The sequence below is a fragment of the Oncorhynchus keta genome, unplaced genomic scaffold, assembly GCF_023373465.1.
Source record: "Oncorhynchus keta strain PuntledgeMale-10-30-2019 unplaced genomic scaffold, Oket_V2 Un_contig_2736_pilon_pilon, whole genome shotgun sequence".
NCBI classification, from domain to species: Eukaryota; Metazoa; Chordata; class Actinopteri; order Salmoniformes; family Salmonidae; genus Oncorhynchus; species Oncorhynchus keta.
In genome coordinates this window covers 401579-426810 of record NW_026285487.1, presented here as the reverse complement: position 1 = coordinate 426810, position 25232 = coordinate 401579, and the positions used below count along the sequence as shown (strand labels likewise).

The 25232-nt window shown below is 46.8% G+C and overlaps 2 protein-coding genes across 3 annotated transcripts in view; one reads left to right on the top strand and one right to left on the bottom strand.

Annotated features, from left to right (window-relative positions):
- Positions 1-14733, top strand: LOC118374085 (probable C->U-editing enzyme APOBEC-2). The gene is made up of 5 exons (XM_052506709.1): positions 1-386; positions 8815-8995; positions 10231-10401; positions 14310-14491; positions 14588-14733. The coding sequence occupies exons 1-4, from the start codon at positions 91-93 to the stop codon at positions 14487-14489; spliced, it is 828 nt and encodes a 275-aa protein (XP_052362669.1). The 5' UTR covers positions 1-90; the 3' UTR covers positions 14490-14491; positions 14588-14733.
- Positions 14734-24099: 9366 nt separating this feature from the next.
- Positions 24100-25232, bottom strand: part of LOC118379992 (isocitrate dehydrogenase [NAD] subunit gamma, mitochondrial-like) — a 45567-nt gene continuing 44434 nt past the window's right edge. Inside the window, exons 10-11 of one of the 2 annotated variants that reach the window (XM_052506713.1) lie at positions 24664-24819; positions 24100-24484 (exon numbers count right to left, since the gene is read on the bottom strand). In XM_052506713.1, the coding sequence (XP_052362673.1) occupies positions 24383-24484; positions 24664-24819 (258 nt within the window). In that variant the 3' untranslated portion in view covers positions 24100-24382. The remainder of the gene's footprint in view (positions 24485-24663; positions 24820-25232) is intronic. The other variant, XM_052506712.1, reaches the window with a different exon arrangement.

Below are 25232 nucleotides of genomic sequence, written 5' to 3'. Positions count from 1 at the left end.
CACACAAACAATAATATTTATATAAGTCAGACAGCACACGTCTACCTCTAACTGACATTCACTTGATTACAGACGCTGAAACACAGAGTCATGGCTGACAACCACCCAGGCTGGCTTTCAGCGAAGAAGAGGGAGAAGAAAGGAGAGAGCAAACCACTGGAGAAGGAGGAGGAGCAGGAGAAGGAGCAGAAGAAGGAGAAAGTGTTGAAGACAGGATACCAAGTTGTGAAGACGGGATACCAACACCAACCAGGGGAGGTGAGGAAGAAGGAGGGAGGCGGAGAGAAGACAGGTGGAACGGAGGAGATAACAGAGGTAGCAGAAGGAGGAGTGGAAAATGTAGAGTTTGAAACCATCGAGCTGCCACCATGGGAGATCGTCACTGGGTAAACACACCAACCACACACAAATCTCTTTTGCACGCTCTTTCTCTCTAACACACATAGGCAGGTATACTTTCTCTGGGGGTTTGTGTCATGTCTCTCTCATCATTTTATACACATTTACATAAGTATTCAGATGCTTTACTCAGTACTTCATTGAAGCACATTTGTCAGTGATTACAGTTCTTCTTGGGTATGACACTTCACCTGTATTTGGAGAGTTTCTCACGTTCTTCTCTGTAGATCCTCTTAAGCTCAGGTTGGATGGGGCGTCGCTGCACAGATATTTTCAGGTCTCTCCAAAGATGGAGCCAGAGGAGATGGTTGTCGTTTCTGATCCACTAACCAATTCTGATATTGTGTGTGTTTTTTCGCGTTATTTGTAACTTGTTTTGTACATAATGTTTTTGCCAACCGTGTCTTCTAACCGAAAAGAGCTTCTGGATGTCAGGACAGCAGTTATTCACCCCGTACTGGAGGAATACTTTTTCTTCAATGAGTCGTACGGGAAAGATTTACTTCAGACGTCCGACAAGGCCCTCAACCCTGTCATTCGTAGGAGTAAGGGAACACCCCCCTGAAATGGACAAAAATGAATGGGAACATTTTGGCACCGTACAAAACATATACACGATGTCCAATACCACTCAATTGGACTTTGTTTCAGTCAAAGTTGATTGCAAATGCCATATGGCAAATGTCAAGTGTAACACTGCAAAAATCCAATAGATGGCGAGTGCGCTCTACCATAATATTTCATATTGCAAATGTAACACAAGTCAAGACCCAAGAGTAAAATTCAGAAAATTTGAAAAAAAAAGTTTTTATTCTTTCAATTTTTTTTGTCAATTCCACATGTATAAGAACTGTATCAACATTTTATATACTTGTCCATGAGGCATATGTTTTGTCCATTTGCAAGATGATTTCATAGGAAGTCAAAAGTCAGTCACAAGTCACTTTTTTTTATTTGCCAAATGCCATAAGAAATGTCCAAATGCATTCTGAAAGATTTGAAAGTGCCAAATCAGGATGTTATGTCCATTTGCCATGTACGATCAATGGAAGTCAGTTTACAAACCCAAAGTCAGTGAACCATGTCCAAAAGGCAAACCTATTTTCATACTGCCCAAATGATATATAGCACTATGTTAACTTCTTCGATATAGGGGGCGCTCTTTTAATTTTTGGATAAAAAAACGTTCCCGTTTTAAACAAGATATTTTGTCACGAAAAGATGCTCGACTATGCATATAATTGACAGCTTTGGAAAGAAAACACTGACGTTTCGAAAACTGCAAAGATATTATCTGTGAGTGCCACAGAACTGATGCTACAGGCGAAACCAAGATGAAATTTCAAAAAGGGAATGCCCCAGATTTTGGAGGCGCTGTGTTCCAATGTCTCCTTATATGGCTGTGAATGCGCAAGGAATGAGCCTACACTTTCTGTCATTTCCCCAAGGTGTCTGCAGCATTGTGACGTATTTGTAGGCATATCATTGGAAGATTGACCATAAGAGACTACATTTACCAGGTGCTCGCTTGGTGTCCTCCGTTGCAATTATTGCGTAACTCCAGCTGCGTGCATTTTTCCATTTGGTTCAGAGGAGAAACCAAACTGCCACAAATGATTTATCATTGAATAGATATGTGAAAAACACCTTGAGGATTGATTCTAAACAACATTTGCCATGTTTCTGTCGATATTATGGAGTTAATTTGGAAAAAAGTTCGGCATTGTAATGACTGAATTTTCGGGGGGTTTTCTTAGCCAAACGTGATGAACAAAACGGAACGATTTCTCCTACACAAATAATATTTTTGGAAAAACTGAACATTTGCTATCTAACTGAGAGTCTCCTCATTGAAAACATCTGAAGTTCTTCAAAGGTAAATGATTTTATTTGAATGCTTTTCTTGTTTTTGTGAAAATGTTGCCTGCTGAATGCTAGGCTAAATGCTATGCTAGCTATCAATACTCTTACACAAATGCTTGTGTAGCTATGGTTGAAAAGCATATTTTGAAAATCTGAGATGAAAGTGTTGTTAACAAAAGGCTAAGCTTGTGAGCCAATATATTTATTTCATTTCATTTGCGATTTTCATGAATAGTTAAGGTTGCGTTATGCTAATGAGCTTGAGGCTATGATTACGCTCCTGGATACGGGATTGCTCGACGCAAGAAGTTAAGCAATGAATCAACCTAGATGATCTATTTGTCATGTCTGATGAGGGAGAAGTGGGACTGTTGTTTTTTAACGATTTTTTGAAAAACGTCCAAAATGACAAGGGGCGCCCCCTGTTGGATGGGCACGGGTGGGGGGTTCTCCCTACCCAACCGTGGACCCCCTGCTACCCCATAATGTGCTCCTGGTAACCCGTTCCAATCATCAGGTGCACGGCTGTCCATTTGCAATATGTTTCAATGTGCATTCTGATTTCAGAATGTCACTCTGGTTATGTTACCTCACTGTTTAAACATATTGCAAATGGACAAAAGTCAGCCAGCAAGTCACCGTCCACCGTCCATCAGTCAGTTAGATATCATTCCAACACCAAACTGTTTTGAAGCCAGCTATCACATATTTCAGAGCTGGCCCAAAATTCACAGCGCCTTCTGTTCAAACCATAATAAAAACATAAAACACGTAGTTACGTTCTAGCTGCGGGTCCAGTTCTGACATTATATGTAGGCCGAGCTGAGGCGACCCCGAATCCCAAGTTTCGGCCTGATAGGTCATTTGGAGCCCCGAGTGGCGAACTTAATTAGTGTTGAAAATCCACATTTTCCAGGCATTGCTACGGGGTCCTTGAATGAGCTATCAGACATAAACGTTGGGGTCTGTCTCTATGGGCCGAGGCAGTTTAAGTGCACCTAGTCTTGCGACTCTGGGACATTTCTAAATGTCGTCATTTTCGTGATGTCAACATTAATTGAAGTTATTGCAAATGTACGAGGCTGTTTCTCGGTCTGAGAACCTTCTAGAGCCACACAACTCACTGTGCCTATAGAATTGAGCTCTAGAATAGGTTTCTAAAGTTTCAGAACTCTAGGTCTAACGGTTCTTGGATAGTTCGAACAAAGGTCACTATTGCAGTCTCTGTCTGTCTCTAAGCCCCACACTGTGTCACTTCATCCTTGCTGTGTGGGTGTGTGAGTTTTTCTTGGAAATTTGATGGGATGAATGACTGACTTACAGTTCATGGGGGTTGCCTAATCACACATATGAAGTTTTGGAAAGATCTGACTTTTTTAACCCTTCGAAATAGCCCCTATGTCACCAATGATGGCACTTCCGGTTGGCACTGGAAGCTAAAAGTCAACACATATAATAATAATATATGCCATTTAGCTGACGCTTTTATCCAAAGCGACTTACAGTCATGTGTGCATACATTCTACGTATGGGTGGTCCCGGGAATCGAACCCACTACCCTGGCGTTACAAGCGCCATGCTCTACCAACTGAGCCACATATCCTCATTGGGGTAGGCTTTTACAGAATCCTGAGTTTTAAGTCTTTACGTTAAGAACGGACGAATTTACACAGGGTTGAATGCACTATTTCTATCAAAAAGCAGGTTGGGTATGGAAAAACACTTTTAGGGTGATTTTAATTAACCACTTCCGGTTGCTTCAGGAAGCTTAGAACCGACACAGATAGACCTCATAGTAGACTGATGGATTGTCATCGAAGACAGGTTCATACGCCATTCATAACCCACATAGGCTTCAGGTTGAAATTAGGGGTGCAGGCAATGTATTCCTATGGGGAGAGAAGTCAATGCAAACTGTTTGATGTAAACACCTTATTTTAACTGTTATGGGTTGAGATTATGGTAATGCCATTGCAGGCTCTGTGTGTCTTTAAGCCATGCACTGTGTCACTTCATCCTTTATGTGTGTGTGTGTGTGCGTGTGAGAGGCTTTTCTTTGACATCTGTTGGGAGAAATTACTGATTTACAGTTCATGAGGGTTGATTAATCACACATATGAAGTTTTGAAAAGATCTGACCTTTTTAACCCTCCGAAACAGCACCTATGACATCATTTAGGCTACCCTGGGGCGGCAGGGTAGCCTAGTGGTTAGAGCATTGGACTAGTAACCGAAAGGTTGCAAGTTCAAATCCCCGAGCTGACAAGGTACAAAATCTGTTGTTCTACCCCTGAACAAGGCAGTTCACCCACTGTTTCTAGGCCGTCATTGAAAATAAGAATTTGTTCTTAACTGACTTGCCTGGTTAAATAAAGGTAAAATAAAATAAATGTAAAAAATGTAAGGCGCTTCCGGTTGGTACAGGAAGCTAAACGTGAACACATATCTTCCTTAGAATCTTACAGAAGTCTTTATGTTAACAAAAGGCTAAGCTTGTGTTTGAATATAATTTAATTTGCGATTTTCATGAATAGGAAAAGTTTCTAGGGGTATTTATGTCCGCTGCGTTATGCTAATTCGTTTGAGGCTATGTTTACGCTCCCGGATCCGGGATTGCTAGTCGCAAGAAGTACATCAAAACACCTTTTGGGTGAATTTAATCACTCCAGGAAGCTTAGAATCAACACAGGTAGACCTCATAGTGGCCTGATGGATTGTCATCGAAAACAGGTTCATACGCCATTCATAATCAACATAGGCTCTAGGTTGAATTTAGGGGAGCAGGCAATGTATTCCTATGGGGAGGGATGTCATTGTAATCTGTGAGATCAACAACCCCTGTTTTCATGTTAAGGCTTAATGCCACACGGTCAAGATTAGACCTGCACAGTTCGGGAGGACCTTAGGAACTGTGGTTGAATTGTCCTTCTAAACCCAACGATTCCGCCGCTGTCCCCCAAAAGCACCTGATTTCCAGGCTTCATTTTGGGCCTTCTTTTTTTCACGGTCGCTGCACTCAGACCGAGCGAGTTACGGTCAAGCGGGACATCTCGTTGAACTCGGCACAGCCTTGAGAATATGGTAATGCCATTGCAGGCTCTGAGTGTCTTTAAGCACTGCACTTTGTCACTCCATCCTTGCTGTGTGTGTGTGTGTGTGTGTGTGTGTGTGTGTGTGTGTGTGTGTGTGTGTGTGTGTGTGTGTGTGTGTGTGTGTGTGTGTGTGTGTGTGTGTGTGTGTGTGTGTGTGTCATGGCAGCACTGTGGAGTTGTCATGGCAGCACTGTGCTACAGGTGTGGAGTTGCATTGACAGCACTGTGGTACAGGTGTGGAGTTGTCATACCTAGGATAGGGTAAGTAAGGGTAGGTAATCCTTCTCCCCCCAACAAGATTTAGATGCAAGTGGCTGTTCCACTGGTTGTCATAAGGTGTATGCACCAATTTGTAAGTCGCTCTGGATAAGAGTCATGTCTGCTAAATGACTTAAATGTAATGTCATGGCAGCGATGTGGTACAGGTGTGGAGTTGTCATGGCAGCGATGTGGTACAGGTGTGCAGTTGTCATGGCAGCACTGTGCTACAGGTGTGGAGTTGTCATGGCAGCGATGTGGTACAGGTGTGGTTATGTCATGGCAGCGATGTGGTACAGGTGTGGAGTTGTCATGGCAGCGATGTGGTACAGGTGTGGTTATGTCATGGCAGCGATGTGGTACAGGTGTGGAGTTGTCATGGCAGCGATGTGGTACAGGTGTGGAGTTGTCATGGCAGCGATGTGGTACAGGTGTGGTTATGTCATGGCAGCGATGTGGTACAGGTGTGGAGTTGTCATGGCAGCGATGTGGTACAGGTGTGGAGTTGTCATGGCAGCACTGTGCTACAGGTGTGGAGTTGTCATGGCAGCACTGTGCTACAGGTGTGGAGTTGTCATGGCAGCGATGTGGTACAGGTGTGGAGTTGTCATGGCAGCGATGTGCTGTGGTTATGTCATGGCAGGTGTGGTGCAGGTTGGTTATGTCATGGCAGCGATGTGGTACAGGTGTGGAGTTGTCATGGCAGCACTGTGCTACAGGTGTGGAGTTGTCATGGCAGCACTGTGCTACAGGTGTGGAGTTGTCATGGCAGCACTGTGCTACAGGTGTGGAGTTGTCATGGCAGCGATGTGGTACAGGTGTGGAGTTGTCATGGCAGCACTGTGCTACAGGTGTGGAGTTGTCATGGCAGCGATGTGGTACAGGTGTGGAGTTGTCATGGCAGCCCTGATGATGTTGAATCATGCAAGCCACCTCTTTATTGCACCTCAGCCGTTGCCCCTTCATTGAAACCATTCAATACCAGGCTTCAGGGCTTTACTTTATGATGCTAAGACCATTTCACTGAATACTGCCCATAGAGTGTTGTGGTCAGACAGGGAAATGGCTCCAAGGGAATTTCAGGAACCCTTCAATAAGAGCTGTGTTTAATGCAGGCGTACCCTGACGTTTTCATTACCATGTAAATCTCTCTAGTACAAGGCGTTTATCAATATGTTGGGCTCTATTTACTCTCAGATTCGAAAATGCTAATTAGCATCAAAGTAGACATCATGCAAGGCTACAATCCCTGCCAGCTCCTACACGTCATCTCTAGCTGACACCTTTGCTAACAATTATTGTGTCAATGTAAAACTTACACAAGACAGTTCACAGAATTGTCAATTCAATGAAAGTCAGCACATTTTGCTAACAGATGGTTAATCCAGAGATGTTTACCTCGATTCGGCAGTCTCCTCCAGATCATTGTGACCTTTGTAGATCTTTATGATCGCTACATATACAGGGGAATATACTGATAGAAGTCAACTTCTCCAAGAGAAATGTACACAGTTATCAAAACGTCATGCCAGGGCAAGCCTCCCATGAAACACAGCCCTTACTGTAAGTGTTTCTAAAATACCGCCGTGGGAAAACTATTGGAACCATTACCGTCTTGAAACACTACTTGTCCAATCAGCATCCAGGATTGTAGTCACTTTCCAAATGACCTCGATTAACCCCGGTACATCCAGTATATAGCCTCGTTATTGTTATGTACATTTCTTGTGTTACTTTTTGATTGACTTGTTTTTTTTCTCACTTTAGTTTATTTAGTAAATATTTTCTTAACTCTATTTCTTGAACTGCATTGTTGGTTAAGGGCTTGTAAGGAAGCATGTGACAAATAACATTTCATTTCATTTCATTCATCAGTAGTGACTGTTACCATGACAGCCGGTCCCAATACACCCCCTACCTCTCTCCCTGGGCACTACCACTAACTCTGAGGTCCCTAGGGCTTCATTTATAACATTTATATTTTCAGGGTTTAATCAAAAGAGGGTAAGGGATACTGTTCGGATTTGAAATAGCCTCTGTCTTGTGTTAGCCATGTTCTCCAGTAGAGTGCTGTGATCCTATAGTAGTTACCAAATAAAATCCAAATCTAATTTTATTTGTCACAAACACATGGTTAGTAGATGTTAATGAGAGTGTAGCGAAATGCTTGTGCTTCTAGGTCCGACAGTGCAGTAATATCTAACAAGTAATCTAACAATTCCCCAACAACTACCTAATACACACAAATCTAAAGGGGTGAATGAGAATATGTACATATAAGTATATGGATGAGCGATGGCCGAGCAGCATGGGCAAGGTATATACAAAAACAAATACAGTATATACATGTGCTATGAGTAATGTAAGATATGCAAACATTATTAAAGTGGCATTATTTGGAGTGATATTGTATAAAGTGACTAGTGATCCATTTATTAATGTGGCCAGTGATTGGGTCTCCATGTAGGTAGCAGCCTCTCTGAGTTAGTGATTTCTGTTTAGCAGTCTGACGGCCTTGAGATAAAGGCTGTTTTTCAGTCGCTCGGTCCCAGCTTCGATGCACCTGTACTGATCTCGCCTTCTGGATGGTAGCGGTGTGAACAGGTAGTGAATCGGGTGGTTGATGTCCTTGATGATCTTTATGGCCTTCCTGTAACATCGGGTGGTGTAGGTGTCCTGGAGGGCAGGTAGTTTGCCCTCTGGAGAGCCTTACGGTTGAGGGCGGAGCAGTTGCCGTACCAGGCGGTGATACAGCCCGACAGGATACTCTCGATTGTGCATCTGTAAAAGTTTGTGAGTGTTTTTGGTGTATAGCCGAATTTCTTCAGCCTCCGGAGGTTGAAGAGGCGCTGTTGCGCCTTCTTCACCACGCTGTCTATGTGGGTGGACCATTTCAGTTTGTACGTGATGTGTACGCCGAGGAACTTAAAACTTACTACCCTCTCCACTACTGTCCCGTCGATGTGGATAGGGGGCTGCTCCTTCTGCTGTTTCCTGAAGTCCACAATCATTTCCTCTGTTTGCACCAGTTAGTACTCTGTGTTGTGGCTCCAGCAACCCTGTTTCGAATCCGGGTCATGGCAGGGAATATTCAGCTTGGAGGCTTATTTGACCTGAACCAGCAGGTCGCCAGCTTTTAGCTTATCCTCTCTCTCTTTATCTCCTTCTTTTTCTCTCCCTCCCTCTCCCCTTCTCCCCACAGGGAGCAGATGAGTCCGTTCTACTTTAAGTTCCAATTCCGGAACGTTGAGTATTCATCTGGTCGTAATAAGACATTGCTATGTTACCGCGTGGAGACTCCGGAGGGCACCACTGATCCACTACAGGGATACATGGAGGACGAACACGCCACCACACACGTAGAGGAGGCCTTCTTCACACGGGTAACAACATAAAGTTGGATGGAGGGCTCACTTGGACCAATGGCTGTTTTATCGTGGGATGCACCATGAAGCCAGTTTTAGTGTGGGATGCACCATGAAGCCAGTTGAGGGCTTTCTCCATATTGAAGTAGTCAACTGGGTTCACAGATATCACAGAATTCCATCCAGGTCAGCAGGAGGGGTCATCCAATGAATAATACTCCTGAGCAAACAGGCTTGGTACCTGTTCAGACTAAACACACTCCATCATGGCGGTATGGATCTTGACTACTTTACAATGGAGATAGCCCTCAATGGTGCTGCCCATTCTGTCAAAGTGAAAATGACATAGATTCCCTCTAGGTGTACCCTCCTACCAACTCTGACACATATTCCCCCTCTAGGTGTACCCTCCTACCAACTCTGACACATATTCTCCCTCTAGATGTACCCTCCTACCAACTCTGTGACTCAGATTCTCCCTCTAGGTGTACCCTCCTACCAACTCTGTGACTCAGATTCTCCCTCTAGATGTACCCTCCTACCTACTCTGACACATATTCTCCCTCTAGGTGTACCCTCCTACCAACTCTGACACATATTCTCCCTCTAGGTGTACCCTCCTACCAACTCTGACTCAGATTCTCCCTCTAGATGTACCCTCCTACCAACTCTGACACATATTCTCCCTCTAGGTGTACCCTCCTACCAACTCTGTGACTCAGATTCTCCCTCTAGGTGTACCCTCCTACCAACTCTGTGACTCAGATTCTCCCCTCTAGATGTACCCTCCTACCAACTCTGACACATATTCTCCCTCTAGATGTACCCTCCTACCAACTCTGTGACTCAGATTCTCCCTCTAGGTGTACCCTCCTACCAACTCTGTGACTCAGATTCTCCCTCTAGATGTACCCTCCTACCTACTCTGACACATATTCTCCCTCTAGGTGTACCCTCCTACCAACTCTGACACATATTCTCCCTCTAGGTGTACCCTCCTACCAACTCTGACTCAGATTCTCCCTCTAGATGTACCCTCCTACCAACTCTGTGACTCAGATTCTCCCTCTAGGTGTACCCTCCTACCAACTCTGTGACTCAGATTCTCCCTCTAGGTGTACCCTCCTACCAACTCTGTGACTCAGATTCTCCCTCTAGGTGTACCCTCCTACCAACTCTGTGACTCAGATTCTCCCTCTAGGTGTACCCTCGTACCAACTCTTTGACTCAGATTCTCCCCTTCTCACCCACAGGTCCTCCCCCACTATGACTCCTCCCTGGAATACGACGTCCGGTGGTACGTATCTTCCAGTCCCTGTGCAGCCTGCTTCCCCAAGATGGCCGATGTCCTCAGACTGAGAAAGAATCTCCGCCTCTACCTCCTCATGTCCCGCCTCTTCCTGTGGGAGGAGCCTGAGATAAAGGTGCCAATCCCTCTCCCACACACAGAGATGGGCAGCAAAGTGGCAGGTCTTGCTCTTCATTGTAATCAGAGGGCTGATATAAATACTATGCATGCCAGTCTCTCTTAGCTAAGCGTTTAGGAGAGACTGACTACATCACTTCTTCTTTTCATAAGAAACATGTGTTGAAAATTCCAATAGTTTGCATAGTCATCTTACACAAAGCTCTGATACACACCCCAGTCATGCCACCAGGGGTCTTTTCACAGTCCCCAAATCCAGAACATATTGAAGAAAGCATACAGTATTATATAGAGCCCTGATTGCATGGAACTTCCTTCCATCTCATATTGCTTAAATAAATAGCAAACCTGGTCAACAACGCAGCCACTGCCAGCTAGCCTACTTCAGCAGTACCGTATCATTTTAATCATTTTAGTCAATAAGATTCTTGCTACGTAAGCTTAACTTTCTGAACATTCGAGACGTGTAGTCCACTTGTCATTCCAATCTCCTTGCATTAGCGTAGCCTCTTCTGTAGCCTGTCAACTATGTGTCTGTCTATCCCTGTTCTCTCCTCTCTGCACAGACCATACAAACGCTCCACACCGCGTGGCCGCGGCCACCCTAATCTGGTGGTCCCAGCGCGCACGACCCACGTGGAGTTCCAGGTCTCCGGTAGCCTCTGGAACTGCCGATCTGCGGCCAACAAGGCAGAGTTCATCTCAGCCTATGCCTCCCTCCAGTCCCTCGACTTCTTGGCACTGACGGAAACATGGATCACCACAGATAACACTGCTACTCCTACTGCTCTCTCCTCGTCCGCCCACGTGTTCTTGCACACCCCGAGAGCTTCTGGTCAGCGGGGTGGTGGCACCGGGATCCTCATCTCTCCCAAGTGGTCATTCTCTCTTTCTCCCCTTACCCATCTGTCTATCGCCTCCTTTGAATTCCATGCTGTCACAGTTACCAGCCCTTTCAAGCTTAACATCCTTATCATTTATCGCCCTCCAGGTTCCCTCGGAGAGTTCATCAATGAGCTTGATGCCTTGATAAGCTCCTTCCTGAGGACGGCTCACCTCTCACAGTTCTGGGCGACTTTAACCTCCCCACGTCTACCTTTGACTCATTCCTCTCTGCCTCCTTCTTTCCACTCCTCTCCTCTTTTGACCTCACCCTCTCACCTTCACCCCCTACTCACAAGGCAGGCAATACGCTCGACCTCATCTTTACTAGATGCTGTTCTTCCACTAACCTCATTGCAACTCCCCTCCAAGTCTCCGACCACTACCTTGTATCCTTTTCCCTCTCGCTCTCATCGAACACTTCCCACACTGCCCCTACTCGGATGGTATCGCGCCGTCCCAACCTTCGCTCTCTCTCCCCCGCTACTCTCTCCTCTTCCATCCTATCATCTCTTCCCTCTGCTCAAACCTTCTCCAACCTATCTCCTGATTCTGCCTCCTCAACCCTCCTCTCCTCCCTTTCTGCATCCTTTGACTCTCTATGTCCCCTATCCTCCAGGCCGGCTCGGTCCTCCCCTCCCCGCTCCGTGGCTCGACGACTCATTGCGAGCTCACAGAACAGGGCTCCGGGCAGCCGAGCGGAAATGGAGGAAAACTCGCCTCCCTGCGGACCTGGCATCCTTTCACTCCCTCCTCTCTACATTTTCCTCCTCTGTCTCTGCTGCTAAAGCCACTTTCTACCACTCTAAATTCCAAGCATCTGCCTCTAACCCTAGGAAGCTCTTTGCCACCTTCTCCTCCCTCCTGAATCCTCCTCCCCCTCCCCCCTCCTCCCTCTCTGCAGATGACTTCGTCAACCATTTTGAAAAGAAGGTCGACGACATCCGATCCTCGTTTGCTAAGTCAAACGACACCGCTGGTTCTGCTCACACTGCCCTACCCTGTGCTCTGACCTCTTTCTCCCCTCTCTCTCCAGATGAAATCTCGCGTCTTGTGACGGCCGGCCGCCCAACAACCTGCCCGCTTGACCCTATCCCCTCCTCTCTTCTCCAGACCATTTCCGGAGACCTTCTCCCTTACCTCACCTCGCTCATCAACTCATCCCTGACCGCTGGCTACGTCCCTTCCGTCTTCAAGAGAGCGAGAGTTGCACCCCTTCTGAAAAAACCTACACTCGATCCCTCCGATGTCAACAACTACAGACCAGTATCCCTTCTTTCTTTTCTCTCCAAAACTCTTGAACGTGCCGTCCTTGGCCAGCTCTACCGCTATCTCTCAGAATGACCTTCTTGATCCAAATCAGTCAGGTTTCAAGACTAGTCATTCAACTGAGACTGCTCTTCTCTGCATCACGGAGGCGCTCCGCACTGCTAAAGCTAACTCTCTCTCCTCTGCTCTCATCCTTCTAGACCTATCGTCTGCCTTCGATACTGTGAACCATCAGATCCTCCTCTCCACCCTCTCCGAGTTGGGCATCTCCGGCGCGGCCCACGCTTGATTGCGTCCTACCTGACAGGTCGCTCCTACCAGGTGGCGTGGTGAGAATCTGTCTCCTCACCACGTGCTCTCACCACTGGTGTCCCCCAGGGCTCTGTTCTAGGCTCTCTCCTATTCTCGCTATACACCAAGTCACTTGGCTCTGTCATAACCTCACATGGTCTCTCCTATCATTGCTATGCAGACGACACACAATTAATCTTCTCCTTTCCCCCTTCTGATGACCAGGTGGCGAATCGCATCTCTGCATGTCTGGCAGACATATCAGTGTGGATCACGGATCACCACCTCAAGCTGAACCTCGGCAAGACGGAGCTGCTCTTCCTCCCGGGAAGGACTGCCCGTTCCATGATCTCGCCATCACGGTTGACAACTCCATTGTGTCCTCCTCCCAGAGCGCTAAGAACCTTGGCGTGATCCTGGACAACACCCTGTCGTTCTCAACTAACATCAAGGCGGTGGCCCGTTCCTGTAGGTTCATGCTCTACAACATCCGCAGAGTACGACCCTGCCTCACGCAGGAAGCGGCGCAGGTCCTAATCCAGGCACTTGTCATCTCCCGTCTGGATTACTGCAACTCGCTGTTGGCTGGGCTCCCTGCCTGTGCCATTAAACCCCTACAACTCATCCAGAACACCGCAGCCCGTCTGGTGTTCAACCTTCCCAAGTTCTCTCACGTCACCCCGCTCCTCCGCTCTCTCCACTGGCTTCCAGTTGAAGCTCGCATCCGCTACAAGACCATGGTGCTTGCCTACGGAGCTGTGAGGGGAACGGCACCTCAGTACCTCCAGGCTCTGATCAGGCCCTACACCCAAACAAGGGCACTGCGTTCATCCACCTCTGGCCTGCTCGCCTCCCTACCACTGAGGAAGTACAGTTCCCGCTCAGCCCAGTCAAAACTGTTCGCTGCTCTGGCCCCCCAATGGTGGAACAAACTCCCTCACGACGCCAGGACAGCGGAGTCAATCACCACCTTCCGGAGACACCTGAAACCCCACCTCTTTAAGGAATACCTAGGGTAGGATAAGTAATCCTTCTCACCCCCCCCCCCCTAAAAGATTTAGATGCACTATTGTAAAGTGGCTGTTCCACTGGATGTCATAAGGTGAATGCACCAATTTCTAAGTCGCTCTGGTTAAGAGCGTCTGCTAAATGACTTAAATGTAAATGTAAATGTAAATGTTTCAGAAAACAGATAAATCAACACCTCCCGGCACAACGCCTCTCCTCTATTGGACCTAGTTTGTGATAGTTTGTGTGTATGTATTGATATGTAGGTTACGTGTGCCATTTTAAAAATGTATCTAGTTCTGTATTATGTCATGTTTCATGTTCTGTGTGGACCCCAGGAAGAGTAGCTGCTGCTTTTGCAACAGCTAATGGGGATCCTAATAAGATACCAAATAAGACTCCCTCTCATACAGTACATGTGCGTGCTGTGTGTGTGTTTGTGTCTCTGTGTGCTAGGTGGGCCTGCGGTGCCTGGCGTCACTGGGTGTGAGGATAAGGATGATGAAGCCGTCTGACTTCTTGTCTGTCTGGGAAACGTTTGTAGAGAAGGAGGAGGACATGACCTTTAACCCCTGGGAGGACTGTCAGGACAACTACCAATACTACCAGTACAGACTCAACACCATCCTCAAGTAAAGGTACATACATGCGCGCACACGCACATACACAGAGAGATAGTATTCACTTTTCCTTTTTGTATTTGTTTATTTGTTTTCTGTGTGTTTCTGTTTCAGGTGCAGTCAAAACCATCCCCACACCCCCACACCCTGACTACAACTACATCTACATGTCCTCCAACCCCATCTACATGTCCTCCAACCCCATCTACACCTTCTCCAACCCCATCTACACCTTCTCCAACCCCATCTACACATCCTCCAACCCCATCTACACGTCCTCCAACCCCATCTACACGTCCTCCAACCCCATCTACACGTCCTCCAACCCCATCTACACCTTCTCCAACCCCATCTACACGTCCTCCAACCCCATCTACACGTCCTCCAACCCCATCTACACGTCCTCCAACCCCATCTACACCTTCTCCAACCCCATCTACACATCCTCCAACCCCATCTACACGTCCTCCAACCCCATCTACAACATCCTCCAACCCCATCTACACGTCCTCCAACCCCATCTACACCTCCTCCAACCCCATCTACACCTCCTCCAACCCCATCTACACGTCCTCCAACCCCATCTACACGTCCTCCAACCCCATCTACACGTTCTCCAACCCCATCTACACCTTCTCCAACCCCATCTAAACATCCTCCAACCCCATCTACACATCCTCCAACCCCATCTACACATCTACATGTCCTCCAACCCCATCTACACCCCATCTACACGTCTTCCAACCCCAACTAAACATCCTCCAACCCCATCTACACATCCTCCAACCCCATCTACACCTTCTCCAACCCCATATACACATCCTCCAACCCCATCTACACCTTCTCCAACCCCATCTACACGTCCTACAACCCCATCTACATGTCCTCCAACCCCATCTACATGTCCTCCAACCCCATCTACACCTTCTCCAACCCCATCTACACATCCTCCAACCCCATCTACACGTCCTCCAACCCCATCTACACGTCCTCCAACCCCATCTACACATCCTCCAACCCCATCTACACATCCTCCAACCCCATCTACACGTCCTCCAACCCCATCTACACATCCTCCAACCCCATCTACACGTCCTCCAACCCCATCTAAACATCCTCCAACCCCATCTACACGTCCTCCAACCCCATCTACACCTTCTCCAACCCCATCTACACGTCCTACAACCCCATCTAAACATCCTCCAACCCCATCTACACATCCTCCAACCCCATCTACACATCCTACAACCCCATCTACACATCCTACAACCCCATCTACACCATCCTCCAACCCCATCTACACATCCTCCAACCCCATCTACACGTCCTACAACCCCATCTACACGTCCTACAACCCCATCTACACGTCCTCCAACCCCATCTACACGTCCTCCAACCCCATCTACACGTCCTCCAACCCCATCTACACGTCCTACAACCCCATCTAAACATCCTCCAACCCCATCTACACATCCTCCAACCCCATCTACACATCCTCCAACCCCATCTACACGTCCTCCAACCCCAACTACACCTTCTCCAACCCCATCTACACATCCTCCAACCCCATCTACATCGTCCTACAACCCCATCTACAAATCCTCCAACCCCATCTACACGTCCTACAACCCCATCTACACGTCCTCCAACCCCATCTACACGTCCTACAACCCCATCTAAACATCCTCCAACCCCATCTACACATCCTCCAACCCCATCTACACGTCCTCCAACCCCATCTACACATCCTCCAACCCCATCTACACGTCCTACAACCCCATCTACACATCCTCCAACCCCATCTACACATCCTCCAACCCCATCTACACATCCTCCAACCCCATCTACACATCCTCCAACCCCATCTACACATCCTCCAACCCCATCTACACATCCTCCAACCCCATCTAAACATCCTCCAACCCCATCTACACATCCTCCAACCCCATCTACACGTCCTCCAACCCCATCTACACGTCCTCCAACCCCATCTACACGTCCTCCAACCCCATCTACACGTCCTCCAACCCCATCTACACGTCCTCCAACCCCATCTACACGTCCTCCAACCCCATCTACACGTCCTCCAACCCCATCTACACATCCTCCAACCCCATCTACACGTCCTCCAACCCCATCTACACGTCCTCCAACCCCATCTACACATCTACACATCCTCCAACCCCATCTACACATCTACAAATCCTCCAACCCCATCTACACGTCCTACAACCCCATCTACACGTCCTACAACCCCATCTAAACATCCTCCAACCCCATCTACACATCCTCCAACCCCATCTACACGTCCTCCAACCCCATCTACACGTCCTCCAACCCCATCTACACATCCTACAACCCCATCTACACGTCCTCCAACCCCATCTACACGTCCTCCAACCCCATCTACACGTCCTCCAACCCCATCTAAACATCCTCCAACCCCATCTACACATCCTCCAACCCCATCTACACATCCTCCAACCCCATCTACACATCCTCCAACCCCATCTACACGTCCTCCAACCCCATCTACACGTCCTCCAACCCCATCTACACGTCCTCCAACCCCATCTACACGTCCTCCAACCCCATCTACACGTCCTCCAACCCCATCTACACGTCCTCCAACCCCATCTACACATCTACACATCCTCCAACCCCATCTACACATCTACACATCCTCCAACCCCATCTACACGTCATCCAACCCCATCTACACGTCCTCCAACCCCATCTACACGTCCTCCAACCCCATTTACACATCCTCCAACCCCATTTTCACGTCCTCCAACCCCATTTACACGTCCTCCAACCCCATCTACACGTCCTCCAACCCCATCTACACGTCCTCCAACCCCATCTACACATCCTCCAACCCCATCTACACGTCTTCCAACCCCATCTACACGTCCTCCAACCCCATCTACACATCCTCCAACCCCATCTACACATCCTCCAACCCCATCTACACATCTACACAACCTCCAACTCCATCTACACGTCCTCCAACCCCATCTACACGTCCTCCAACCCCATCTATACATCTACACATCCTCCAACCCCATCTACACGTCCTCCAACCCCATCTACACGTCATCCAACCCCATCTACACGTCCTCCAACCCCATCTACACGTCCTACAACCCCATCTACACATCCTACAACCCCATCTACACATCCTCCAACCCCATCTACACATCCTCCAACCCCATCTACACGTCCTACAACCCCATCTAAACATCCTCCAAACCCATTTACACATCCTCCAACCCCATCTACACATCCTCCAACCCCATCTACACATCCTCCAACCCCATCTACACGTCCTCCAACCCCATCTACACGTCCTCCAACCCCATCTACACGTCCTCCAACCCCATCTACACATCTACACATCCTCCAACCCCATCTACACATCTACAAATCCTCCAACCCCATCTACACGTCCTCCAACCCCATCTACACATCCTCCAACCCCATCTACACATCCTCCAACCCCATCTACACGTCCTACAACCCCATCTACACGTCCTACAACCCCATCTACACGTCCTACAACCCCATCTAAACATCCTCCAACCCCATCTACACATCCTACAACCCCATCTACACATCCTACAACCACATCTACACATCCTCCAACCCCATCTACACGTCCTCCAACCCCATCTACACGTCCTCCAACCCCATCTACACGTCCTCCAACCCCATCTACACGTCCTCCAACCCCATCTACACGTCCTCCAACCCCATCTACACGTCCTCCAACCCCATCTACACGTCCTCCAACCCCATCTACACGTCCTCCAACCCCATCTACACATCTACACATCCTCCAACCCCATCTACACATCCTCCAACCCCATCTACACGTCATCCAACCCCATCTACACGTCATCCAACCCCATCTACACGTCATCCAACCCCATCTACACGTCATCCAACCCCATCTACACGGTCCTCCAACCCCATTTACAATCCTCCAACCCCATTTTCACGCACCTCCAACCCCATCTACACGTCCTCCAACCCATCTACACATCCTCCAACCCCATCTACCCGTCGTCAAACCCCATCTACACGTCCTCCAACCCCATCTACACGTCTCCAACCCCATCTACACGTCTCCAACCCCATCTACACGTCTCCAACCCCATCTACACGTCCTCAAACTCCATCTACACATCCTACAACCCCATCTACACATCCTCCAACCCCATCTACACATCTACACATCCTCCAACTCCATCTACACGTCCTCCAACCCCATCTGCACGTCCTCCAACCCCATCTACACGTCCTCCAACCCCATCTATACATCTACACATCCTCCAACCCCATCTACACATCCTACAACCCCATCTACACGTCATCCAACCCCATCTACACATCATCCAACCCCATCTACACGTCCTCCAACCCCATCTACACATCCTCCAACTCCATCTACACGTCCTACAACCACATCTACACATCCTCCAACCCCATCTACACATCTACACATCCTCCAACCCCATCTACACGTCCTCCAACCCCATCTGCACGTCCTCCAACCCCATCTACACATCTACACGTCCTCCAACCCCATCTACACGTCCTCCAACCCCATCTACACGTCCTCCAACCCCATCTACACATCTACACGTCCTCCAACCCCATCTACACATCCTACAACCCCATCTACACGTCCTCCAACCCCATCTACACATCCTCCAACCCCATCTACACATTATTCTCCAACCCCATCTACACGTCATCCAACCCCATCTACACATCCTCCAACCCCACCTACACATCTACATGTCATCCAACCCCATCTACACGTCCTCCAACCCCATCTACACATCCTCCAACCCCATCTACACATCTACACATCCTCCAACCCCATCTGCATAGCTCCAACCCCATCTACACGTCCTCCAACTCCATCTACACATCCTACAACCCCATCTACACATCCTCCAACCCCATCTACACATCTACACGTCATCCAACCCCATCTACACATCCTCCAACCCCATCTACACATCTACACGTCATCCAACCCCATCTACACATCTACACATCCTCCAACCCCATCTACACGTCCTCCAACCCCATCTACACATCTACACGTCATCCAACCCCATCTACACGTCATCCAACCCCATCTGCACGTCCTCCAACCCCATCTACACGTCCTCCAACCCCATCTACCCATCTACACGTCATCCAACCCCATCTACACGTCCTACAACCCCATCTACACATCCTCCAACCCCACCTACACATCTACACGTCATCCAACCCCATCTACACATCCTCCAACCCCATCTACACATCTACACGTCCTACAACCCCATCTACACATCCTCCAACCCCATCTACACATCCTCCAACCCCATCTACACATCCTACAACCCCATCTACACGTCCTCCAACCCCATCTACACGTCCTCCAACCCCATCTACACGTCCTCCAACCCCATCTACACGTCCTCCAACCCCATCTACACATCCTCCAACCCCATCTACACATCCTCCAACCCCATCTACACATCCTCCAACCCCATCTACACATCCTCCAACCCCATCTACACGTCCTCCAACCCCATCTACACATCCTCCAACCCCAGCTACACGTCCTCCAACCCCATCTACACATCCTACAACCCCATCTACACGTCCTACAACCCCATCTACACGTCCTCCAACCCCATCTACACATCTACACGTCCTCCAACCCCATCTAGACATCCTCCAACCCCATCTACACGTCCTCCAACCCCATCTACACATCTACACGTCCTCCAACCCCATCTACACGTCATCCAACCCCATCTACACATCCTACAACCCCATTTACACATCCTCCAACCCCATCTACACATCTACACATCCTCCAACCCCATCTAAACATCCTCCATCCCCATCTACACGTCCTCCAACCCCATCTACACGTCCTCCAACCCCATCTACACGTCCTCCAACCCCATCTAAACATCCTCCATCCCCATCTACACGTCCTCCAACCCCATCTACACGTCCTCCAACCCCATCTACACGTCCTCCAACCCCATCTAAACATCCTCCAACCCCATCTACACATCCTCCAACCCCATCTACACATCCTCCAACCCCATCTACACATCCTAAAACCACATCTACTCGTCCTGCACGTCCTACAACCACATTTACACATACTACCACCACATCTACTCGTGCTACAACCACATTTACATGGTCTAAAACCCTGTCTGCACGCTCTACAACCACATTTACAAGTGCTCTGTCTCAATAAAGACACCTTGGTCTCATCATTGACTCCTTGTCTAAATAAAGAGACCTTGGTCTCAGCATTGACTCCCTGTCTAAATAAAGACACCTTGGTCTCAGCGTTGACTCCCTGTCTAAATAAAGAGACCTTGGTCTCAGCATTGACTCCCTGTCTGAATAAAGACACCTTGGTCTCAGCATTGACTCCTTGTCTAAATAAAGAGACCTTGGTCTCAGCATTGACTCCCTGTCTAAATAAAGACACCTTGGTCTCAGCGTTGACTCCCTGTCTAAATAAAGAGACCTTGGTCTCAGCATTGACTCCCTGCCTAAATAAAGAGACCTTGGTCTCAGCATTGACTCCCTGTCTGAATAAAGACACCTTGGTCTCAGCATTGACTCCTTGTCTAAATAAAGAGACCTTGGTCTCAGCATTGACTCCCTGTCTAAATAAAGACACCTTGGTCTCAGCGTTGACTCCCTGTCTAAATAAAGAGACCTTGGTCTCAGCATTGACTCCTGTCTAAATAAAGAGACCTTGGTCTCAGCATTGACTCCCTGTCTGAATAAATACACCTTGGTCTCAGCATTGACTCCCTGTCTAAATAAATATACCTTGGTCTCAGCATTGACTCCCTGTCTAAATAAATATACATTGGTCTCAGCATTGACTCCCTGTCTAAATCAAGACACATTGGTCTCAGCATTGACTCCCTGTCTAAATAAAGACACCTTAGTCTCAGCATTGACTCCCTGTCTAAATAAAGACACCTTGGTCGCAGCATTGACTCCCTGTCTAAATAAAGAGACAGTGAGTCAATTGACATACCTTGTTACGACTTTTACTTCCTCTAGATAGTCAAGTTTGATCGTCTTCTCGGCACTCACCATTGAATCCCTGTCAAAATTAAGAGACCTTAGTCTAAGCATTGACTCATTGTCTAAATAAAACAGGAAACAGGAAATATATTGTATATTGAGCTCCACCCCCAAATTCCACTAAAACATTTTCTTTTGGTATTTAAAAAAATGAGTCCGCTGTTGATAGATAAAATCCCAAAATGTTTTGTATGTCAGCAGTCAAGTTTCCAAGATATTGTACTTTCAAGAAGCAAAGTGTCATCAACTACAGGAAGACAGGAAGGAATGGAAGTAGGCATAATTGTTGAGGGGACAATGAATAAATGAGTTTAGTATAATTTATTATTTGAAATCTTAACAATATTGATCTTTTAAAAAATCAACACAGAGTAGATTACAACTAGTTTTTAAGTCAAATAAACACTTCATCAATTAACTTTAAAACGTTAAACCATATTAACTAACCACATAGATATAAAGGACTTCAGTACTTCTAAAAGTGTGTAGATACATTCTCCAGATTTGTATTCATCAGTACAAAATATTGTGTATGTATACCGGTATGTATACCGGTAGGTGATCAAATACTTACTGTATGTCATGCAATAAAATGCTAATTAATTACTTAAAAATCATACAATGTGATTTTCTGGATTTTTGTTTTAGATTCCGTCTCTCACAGTTGAAGTGTACCTATGATAAAAATTACAGACCTCTACATGCTTTGTAAGTAGGAAAACCTGCTAAATCTGCAGTGTCTGCCAAACTTACCCTAGTAAAACTGACTATCCTACCGATCCTCGACTTCGGCGATGTCATCTGCAAAATAGCTTCCGATACTCTACTCAGCAAACTGGAGGCAGTTTATCACAGTGCCATCCGTTTTGTTACTAAAGCACCTTATACCACCCACCACTGCGACCTGTAGGCTCTAGTCGGCTGGCCCTCTCTACATATTCGCCGCCAGACCCACTGGCTCCAGGTCAACTACAAGTCCATGCTAGGTAAAGCTCCGCCTTATCTCAGTTCACTGGTCACGATGGCAACACCCACCCGTAGCACGCGCTCCAGCAGGTGTATCTCACTGATCATCCCTAAAGCCAACACCTCATTTGGCCGCCTTTCCTTCCAGTTCTCTGCTGCCTGCGACTGGAACGAATTGCAAAAACCGATCACTGCAGCTGTACATAGTCTATCGGTAAATAGCCCACACAATTTACCTACCTCATCCCCATACTGTTTATATTTATTTACTTTTCATATGGTCATAATTATAGGGTCATAATTATAGGGTCATAATTATAGGGTCATAATCATATGGTCATAATTATAGGGTCATAATTATAGGGTCATAGGGTCATAATTATAGGGTCATAATTATAGGATCAGGGTCATAATTACAGGGTCATAATTATAGGGTCATAATTATAGGGTCATAATCATAGGGTCATAATCATAGGGTCATAATTATAGGGTCATAATTATAGGGTCATAGGGTCATAATCATAGGGTCATATTGATAGGGTCGTAGGGTCATAATCATATGGTCATAATTATAGGGTCATAATTATAGGGTCATAGGGTCATAATCATAGGGTCATAATTATAGGGTCATAATTATAGGGTCATAATTATAGGGTCATAATCATAGGGTCATAGGGTCATATTGATAGGGTCATAGGGTCATAATTATAGGGTCATAACCATAGGGACATAATTATAGGGTCATAATTATAGGGTCATAGCGTCATAATTATAGGGTCATAGGGTCATAATTATAGGGTCATAGGGTCATAATTATAGGGTCATAGGGTCATAATCATAGGGTCATAATTATAGGATCATAGGGTCATAAGTATAGGGTCATATGGTCATAATTATAGGGTCATAATTATAGGGTCATAGGGTCATAATTATAGGATCATATGGTCATAATTATAGGGTCATAATTATAGGGTCATAATCATAGGGTCATAATCATAGGGTCATAATTATAGGATCATAGGGTCATAATTACAGGGTCATAGGGTCATAATTATAGGGTCATAATTATAGGGTCATAATTATAGGGTCATAGGGTCATAATTATAGGGTCATAATTATAGGGTCATAGGGTCATAATTATAGGGTCATAATTATAGGGTCATAGGGTCATAATTATAGGGTCATAGGGTCATAATTATAGGGTCATAATTATAGGGTCATAATTATAGGGTCATAGGGTCATAATTATAGGGTCATAATTATAGGGTCATAATTATAGGGTCATAGGGTCATAATTATAGGGTCATAATTATAGGGTCATAATTATAGGGTCATAATTATAGGGTCATAGGGTCATAATTATAGGGTCATAATTATAGGGTCATAGGGTCATAATTATAGGGTCATAATTATAGGGTCATAGGGTCATAATTATAGGGTCATAATTATAGGGTCATAGGGTCATAATTATAGGGTCATAGGGTCATAATTATAGGGTCATAATTATAGGGTCATAATTATAGGGTCATAGGGTCATAATTATAGGGTCATAATTATAGGGTCATAATTATAGGGTCATAGGGTCATAATTATAGGGTCATAGGGTCATAATTATAGGGTCATAATTATAGGGTCATAATTATAGGGTCATAGGGTCATAATTATAGGGTCATAATTATAGGGTCATAGGGTCATAATTATAGGGTCATAGGGTCATAATTATAGGGTCATAATTATAGGGTCATAGGGTCATAATTATAGGGTCATAATTATAGGGTAGGCTACAGTCATAAGTGAAATAAATATTTAGATGTTCTGTGTTAGGGGTCCAGTGCTCTGTATCTCCTTCATGATGGAATGGACCACATCAGAGGTTGACCCCTGACCTCCCAAATCAGCTGTATGGAGCTAGAGAGAGGAGAGAGGAGAGAGGAGAGAGGGAGAGAGAGAGAGAGAGAGAGAGAGTTTTTTTTCTTCACTTTTGCTCTTCCCTTGGCAATGTAAACAAATGTTTCCAATGCCAATAAAGCCCTTTGAATTAAATAGAGAATGGAAGAAATCACTATGCAACAGCCTGCGTGTGTTACCCGTGTCTCAGTAACAGTAGCGATGACAGCCCGTCGTATCATGGTGGCGTATGCATGTAGCCTCAGATGGTCCAGAAGCAGACAGGAAGCGAGTAACATGGCTGTAGGGTTGGCTATGTTACCATTTGCTATGCTCTTCCCTGTGTTCCTGGTGCCCTGCAACACACACACATTATTCACACCCCCAGCTATCCACACCCCCAGTTACACACACCCCCAGCTATCCTCACCCCCAGCTATTCACACCCCCAGTTACACACACCCCCAGCTATCCACACCCCCAGCTATCTACACCCTCAGCTATATACACCCTCAGCTATATACACCCTCAGCTATCCTCACCCCCAGCTATCCACACCCCCAGTTACACACACCCCCAGTTACACACACCCTCAGCTATCTACACCCTCAGCTATCTACACCCTCAGCTATCCACACCCCCAGCTATCCACACCCCCAGCTATCCTCACCCCCAGCTGTCCACACCCCCAGCTATCCACAACCCCAGCTATCCACACCCCCAGCTATCCACACCCCCAGTTACACACCCCTCAGCTATCTACACCCTC